The sequence below is a fragment of the Ochlerotatus camptorhynchus genome, unplaced genomic scaffold (genome assembly GCF_037179485.1).
Source record: "Ochlerotatus camptorhynchus isolate MF236.1 unplaced genomic scaffold, CSIRO-AGI_Acam_v1.1 ptg000036l, whole genome shotgun sequence".
NCBI classification, from domain to species: Eukaryota; Metazoa; Arthropoda; class Insecta; order Diptera; family Culicidae; genus Ochlerotatus; species Ochlerotatus camptorhynchus.
The window spans coordinates 4,075,917-4,082,979 of record NW_027040527.1 but is presented as its reverse complement, the minus strand read 5'-3'; the positions used below and the strand labels follow the sequence as shown (position 1 = coordinate 4,082,979).

Sequence of the window (7,063 nt, the reverse complement as noted above, 5' to 3'; positions counted from 1 at the left end):
ATGAACACAGACAAACAGACGTAACTCTTTGAAAAAGTTTTTCTTGAAAACATAGTATCTCAAAACATAGGTCCTCAGTAACGACATCTCTCTGGCTTCTCGCGGAAAACAAGCTTGCTCGCTAACTCGCAAACAATATTGCATAAAAGTTCTATAGAATGTATAGAAACGTCAAAGTGATCCGATGCCAGCGCTGCGGCGAGTAGTTCGTGGAACTGATAATATTCAAATCAACCGTTAAATACGTGAACGAAGATACACAATGAAGTGTTACGTCTGTTTGTCTGTGGCATGAACGTTTTCCTATCGACCGTCGTCGCCAAGGTACTGGATGGTTATGGAAACGAACATTTGGCCCGGGCTCTTTTAGACAGTGGATCACAAAGCAGTTTAATGAGCAACCGGCTTTGTCAAAAGCTTCGATTGTTTCGGCATCGTATTGATCAGCCCATTCTCGGCATTGGCGAATCTCCAATTCGAGCAGTTTGTTCGGTTTCTACCGAAGTTAGATCTAGAGTAGGTGATTTCTCCATTCCTCTCAATTGCTTGGTGCTTAGAAAGTTAACTGTCGACCTCCCGGCTGTGACCATCCCTACAGCAAACTGGAATATACCGAGCGACATCACTCTCGCTGACCCTGAGTTCAATGTTGCACGGAAGGTGGACCTGGTCATTGGTTTGGAACATTTTTACGTAATTCTACAAGGTGGCCCGCTGCAAATTAACCCACAAGGACCAACCTTTGTTGAGAGTAGGTTTGGATGGTTTGTTTCAGGAAAGTCTTCCTACCACCCAATGCCCCAAGCTCTGGTATGTTGTACATCTACTCTAGAAAGCCTTAATCGGAACATCGAGAAGTTTTGGAAATTAGAGGAATTGGACAAAGTCACGCTTTCACCCAGCGATCATTTCTGCGAAAAGTTCTACAAGGAGACGGTCACAAGAGATTCCACTGGGCGCTACACGGTGAAATATCCCAAGAAAAAAGGTTTCCAAACACTGATAGGCGAGTCTTTTACCAACGCAAAATCACGGATAGAAAGTTTAGAGCGTAAACTGGACAAAAACCCCATTTTGAAGGAAAGGTACCATGCATTTATGGCAGAATTTATTGAATTGGGACATATGCGAGAGGTACCTGCGGATCAACCCGATCCTGTTACCGTTTGTTGTCCTCCCCACCATGCGGTTCTGAAATAGTCAAGCACAACGACCAAGGTGCGGAGCGTGTTTGACGCTTCTGCCAAAACAAGCACTGGATTTTCCCTCAACGATTCTTTGCTAGTCGGGCCTGTCATCCAAGATGAGCTGTTGGACATCCTGATCCGCTTCCGCAAAAATTTGATTGTCCTGTTAGCCGACATAGAAAAAATGTATCGGCAAGTTGGAATCCATCCAGACGATCGTCCGCTCCTGCGTGTGTTGTGGCGGTTCAACCAGAATGACTCTATCACTAAATATGAGATGACCACAGTGACTTATGGATTGGGTCCATCGTCTTTTTTGGCGACACGAATACTATATCAGCTTGCCGAAGATGAAGGTGAGTCGTTTCCTCTCGCCGCAGCAGCCGTGAAGCGAGATTTCTATATGGATGATTTTGTTAGGAGCGAAGAGAGTATCACAACAGCGATCCAGTTGCGTAAAGAGATGGATGAGTTGCTGAGCCGTGGAGGATTTTCCCTGAGGAAGTGGTGCTCAAACTTTCCCGAGGTCTTGGAAGGAGTTTCGCCCGAAAATGTAGCCCATCAACCAAACCGAATACGCGGTCCTGGAGAAGTTGTAAAGGCCTTAGGAATTGCTTGGGAGCCTGCAACCGATCTATTCTGCTTCAATTTTGGCCCATTTCTACGGACGGCCGAATCACCAAAAATCGTATTTTTTCGGTAATCGCCCAACTATATGACTCTTTGGGATTAATCGCACCTATCGTCGTAAGCGCTAAGATACTCATTCAGCAGCTTTGGATGATGTCAATTGATTGGAATGAGGAAGTACCTGGAGAGATCCGGATTATGTGGGAACGTTTTGTGGAGGACCTATCATCGTTAGCCAATTTTCGGATTCCACGGTTTGCCTTTGACGTGGGGGAAGTGCAGCTGCATTGCTTCACGGATGCGTCGGAGTAAGCTTATGGAGCTTGTGTTTATGCACGGACTAGCAAGAACAACGAACAGGTGAAGGTGATGTTACTGGCAGCGAAATCTAGAGTGGCACCTCTACAGAAACGGTGCATCCCGAGACTGGAATTATGCGCCGCTCAACTTGGCGCTCGATTATCTTCTAGAGTCATCACTGCACTGAATATGGAATCAATTCCTGTTTTCTATTGGACTGACTCCATGGTGGTTGTATATTGGCTTCGTGCACCACCACAGACCTGGAAAACATTTGTGGCGAATCGTGTAGCAGACATTCAAACCCTAACGAACAATGCTTCATGGCTACACGTACCCGGTGTGGATAACCCAGCCGATTTAGTATCCCGAGGAATGACTGTGCCGCAGTTCTTGACCAGCAAGAAGTGGATACATGGACCCGATTGGTTGAAAAGGAGAGAGGAATATTGGCCTGAATTGGATACCCCGAGAACAACACATATTGATGGAGATACTGAGCGGAAAACAATCACATTGCTGATGCAAAATCCACCACCACTAAACCCTTTGTTTACTCGATCGTTTTCTTACAACCGTCTATTGCGTACGACTGCGTATTGTTTGCGATTTATTCGTCATGCAAGAAAGGGAATGAAAGAAGCTATCATCACCCTTGCTCCTAGTGAACTTGAAAATGCAAGGGATTGTTTGGTTAAGATTGTCCAAGCTGACTGCTTTAAATCCGAGTTGAGTCTGCTCAAAAAGGGAAAACCGGTATCCAAAAGCTCCTCACTCACACTTCTGAACCCTTTCGTGGATTCATCGGGGATAATCCGAGTCGGTGGCCGGCTCAGACTGTCGAAGGAGTCTTACAGTACCAAACACCAAATTCTACTACCTGCTTTCCACCGATTTATCAGAATGCTTTTGATGTCATACCACTGCAAATTGGTTCATGGTGGAATATCGCTCACTTTGGGAGTAGTCCGTAACGAATATTGGCCTACAAATGGAAGAAGGGCTGTACGCAGCGTAGTACGAACTTGCTATCGTTGTACTCGTGCCAACCCTCGCCCACTGCAACTGGACAACTACCCCTTGCTAGAATTATCTCAAGCCGCCCTTTCGCATCCACTGGAATCGATTATTGTGGTCCTGTGTTTGTTAAGTCCGCCAACCGCAAGACTGCTCCTACCAAAGCTTATATTGCCATATTTGTCTGCTTCAGTACAAAGGCTGTACATATTGAGTTGGTGGGAGATTTATCCACACCTTCGTTTCTGTCTGCTCTTCAACGCTTCGTGACTAGACGTGGTAAGCCCACCGATGTTTATTCGGACAATGCCACGAATTTTGTCGGCGCCAAAAATGAGCTACATGCCCTTTACCAAATGCTCTCCAATACAAACGAAACTACTCGAATTGCTACCACCCTTGCAACTGAAGGAATACGATGGCACATGATCCCACCTCGTGCCCCAAACTTCGGTGGTCTATGGGAAGCCGCTGTGAAGGTGGCGAAGAAACATCTAGTTCGTCAGTTAGGCAACACATCTCTACTGTACGAGGACCTAGTGACGATACTGTCGCAGATTGAAGGAGCCATGAACTCAAGGCCATTGGCACAGTTGTCAGAGGACCCTAATGACTTCGAAGCCATCACTCCAAACCATTTTTTGATTGGCTCACCACTTCTGGCCCTCCCCCATCCGGATTTGAAGGACGTTCCGGTAAACCGCCTGAGAAACAGGTACCAAATCATCCAACAGAAGCAACAGCAGTTTTGGTACCACTGGCAGACAGAGTACCTGAAGGAGCTGCAACGGCAGTTTACTAGTAACCAGCGCCAAGTTGATCTCAAGGTCGGCCAAGTGATGATTATGCAAGACAACCTCCTGCCACCCGTGCGCTGGCCACTAGTGCGAATCTTGGAGTTGCATCCTGGACTAGACGGTGTAACACGTGTGGTATCCGTGCTCACATCAACCGGTGTGACGCTGACGCGAGCCGTGACGAAGCTATGTCCGTTACCTATGACGGATGAGGAGGATCGAGATATGCAGGGGAATTCAACCCACAATCCCGATGACATCGCAAAGGAGTCCTCGGAGAGGCTGAATTTGATTAATTTAGCTTAGATACTAGTGGAATGTTTCATTTCAGGTGGCGGGCTATGATTAGTTTTAGATTAGATTAGAATTAATTGGAATCTTTGAAATAGAATCCAGCTACAAGCAAGAAAATCGCAAAGAATAATTTGCCAATGAAACGCACTTCTGTACAGTATTGTTAATCTTTTTTGCGTTGTGGGCACGACGACGGACCATGAGGAGTTCCCTTACAGTACACGCATTTTGGTACAGTGACTGTGCAGGCGCCGTAAAATCACTAAGCTGCTTATCTTAAGAAATAACTAGAATAAATAAAAATATGAATTTTGAAACATTGTTGAAGTTCGTTTCTGTGTGTGTTTTTTTTTAGTTCAGCAACTTTTAATGCATTTTGAATGAGATAAAAGCTTCATATTTTGTAAAAATGTGGAAATAGCGTAAAAAAACCGCGTAAAAACTTCAATTAATCGGTGATAAATTTACATATTTTTATTAAATTTCTGGCTTTGCACCAAAAATAGAGATTATTTTAACCTAAATCAAATAATGCGATTGTCAAAACGTTTAAAACGAACCGCGTTAAATCCGGCGCTAGTTTTAAATAATAAAAATTGCTGACATTTATTCTAACATTTGGCCCGCAGGCCCTAGCATCTCCACCAACAGACTGTTATGTCCATTCACTGAACTATACTGGAACTCTGGGGCTTTAGACGTCGGATAGGTTTAAGGATTAAAACTGAAGTGTTCAGGTTGATGGTCAAAACTAGAGTGCCGACTCGTTTGAATGTTTATTTACAAGAAACCTTTTCAGGTGAGACAGCTATATGTACGCTACTGTTTTTGTCTCTATTATCTTCATGTGTATACGATCAGAACTGTCATTTGACAGGCTTTTACAGTTCTTCCCCTATTAGAAAGATCATTATATAACTTATAACAAATTTTTATATTCTTCTTCTTTCGGTTTCAGCTTATCTTCGATGGTGAACAAATTGAGAACAAATTAAAAATTTATAAATTCAAAGCTCACTAATCTCGAAAAAAAAATAGTTCTTTAAATTTTAACCATAATGAAAGTCACTGTCGACATTCGCCGTTCTTTTCGTCTTCGAACGCCTTAATCCAGATAGTGGAGACTCTGACAAGATATCAGCATGCTTCCTCTTTAAACTGTTCCCAGTTGTCCTTTTCTCCACCTCCGGAAGGCTTCCGAGCTGATCTTCGTTTTGGCCATTTGATTGTCCTACCTTAGGAATTTGATTGGACAACGTTATGTTCGGTCTTAAAAGCACCGCGTTAGTAGTCTTCCGCAGCTGGTTTCGATGGGCCATTAGGCGAACGCTTCCAGTTTCCGTTTCCACCTGTCTCTGACTCGTCGCTGTCTGAGTCCTCTGTCCGCATTCGGCTTAAAAGATCTGCGATGCGGCCATCTTCGCTTGGTCCTGGCTGGTACTGGTCCACCATATTTACTGCATCTCGTTGCATGTTTTTTAGCTTAAAACATTTACGCTGGATGTGTCCTTTCACACCACAGAAGTTGCACGTCATGTCCGCATAATTAGGCTTTTGTCTCCAACCACCCGGCTTGAACTTTTCAGTCTCCCTCCAGTAGTGTCCTCTCGGTCTAACGTTATCATCAAATTTCCTAGTGTATGGTCTATATCCCAATCTATCTTTGATTGGAACACGGGGTGAAACCCGAGTTCCCGAGGTGCCCACGTTAGCTGCATTATAAACTGCGAGCAATTTTTGCATGGTTGATCCAGGTTTTGGAGGTGGTTGCGTCAATGATGCGATCTGACCGTACTGGTCATCGTTAGTTCCACTTAGTTTTTTTGCGTTTTTGTCGGCTATTTCCCACGTCGCAATAATTTTCTCCGCAATCGCAAGAGTAAGCTTTTCTTCACTTAATAATCGTTCCCGAAGGGATTTTTCGCGGAATCCTGCTAAGATGCGGTCCCTTATAGCTAAGTCCTTGAAATCCCCAAAAGAACAAAATTCTGCCTGTAATTTTACAGACAGAACAAAATCTTCAACCGTTCCATCCGGCTGTTGAACACGATTATTAAACTTCAGTCTCTGCATCAGGTCAGACTCAGTTTTATCCAACCTGGTCCGTAGCTTGGCTATCATGTCGTCATAGGACACCGTATTCAAATTACTAGTCGGGAACAAAAGTTTCAGTTCATGAAATATAACTGGGCCACTAAGGGTTACAAAGTATGCCCTTTTAGTCTCAATGGAAACTTTGTTCAAGGCAAAATAAAACTCCAGGCGCTCTACCCATTCCCCGAAAGGCATACCCTTACGGTAGGGTTCAATAGTAGCTGTCACATTCACATTAGCCATTTTATGTTGTAAGGAGTTTAAACTCACTAACCCAGTTGGACACTGCAAGAGCGAGTTAATCCTGCACTCACCAACTATCGTAAATATGAAATTAACACCACGACAGTTTTGATACTGTAAAACGCACCGTCAATTTTCCTCGGGTTGCTGTACACCTGGATCCTATAACTGAGATAGCAGCTTTCCACGGTTGATTCGATTTAGTTCGCCACAAAAGAACAACGGCAGCAGATATTACCACCGCAGGATAGAAACACTAATGAGTTGCAGAGCAGCCGTACTACGCTGGCTATTATTAGGCGGCCGGAGACCAAAGCAGCAAATAAATTTTACCGGATGGTGATAACAGGTACAGATGCGCTCTAGTGGAGGATGCGAAATCTTCCTGGAATACACGTATTCGGTTGAGGCTCTCAATGTGTACGAAATGATGTATCTCTGCGAAAAATTCAACGCTGCTTCCCCGCCGAGGACGAGATGATGTTGCTCCGTAATACCTTC

At 44.3% G+C, this 7,063-nt stretch overlaps 2 protein-coding genes across 2 annotated transcripts; one reads left to right on the top strand and one right to left on the bottom strand.

Moving 5' to 3' along the window:
- The first annotated feature begins 3,490 nt into the window (after window positions 1-3,490).
- Window positions 3,491-4,237, top strand: LOC135709894 (uncharacterized). The gene has a single exon (XM_065232345.1). The coding sequence runs from the start codon at window positions 3,491-3,493 to the stop codon at window positions 4,235-4,237; it is 747 nt and encodes a 248-aa protein (XP_065088417.1).
- Window positions 4,238-5,509: 1,272 nt separating this feature from the next.
- LOC135709886 (uncharacterized) lies at window positions 5,510-6,562 on the bottom strand. Its single transcript, XM_065232335.1, has 2 exons — window positions 6,330-6,562; window positions 5,510-6,092 (listed from the first exon to the last, which is right to left on the bottom strand). Exons 1-2 carry the CDS (start codon window positions 6,560-6,562, stop codon window positions 5,510-5,512), a joined length of 816 nt encoding a protein of 271 aa, XP_065088407.1.
- Between the last annotated feature and the right edge of the window lie 501 nt (window positions 6,563-7,063).

Coding starts and splice junctions, on each gene's coding strand:
- LOC135709886 (XM_065232335.1), bottom strand. CDS start 6,562: ATGGCTAATGTGAATGTGACAGCTACTATTGAACCCTACCGTAAGGGT. Junction 6,093..6,329: donor GACATGATAGCCAAGCTACG/GACCAGGTTGGA, acceptor TCTTGCGATTGC/GGAGAAAATTATTGCGACGT.
- LOC135709894 (XM_065232345.1), top strand. CDS start 3,491: ATGCTCTCCAATACAAACGAAACTACTCGAATTGCTACCACCCTTGCA.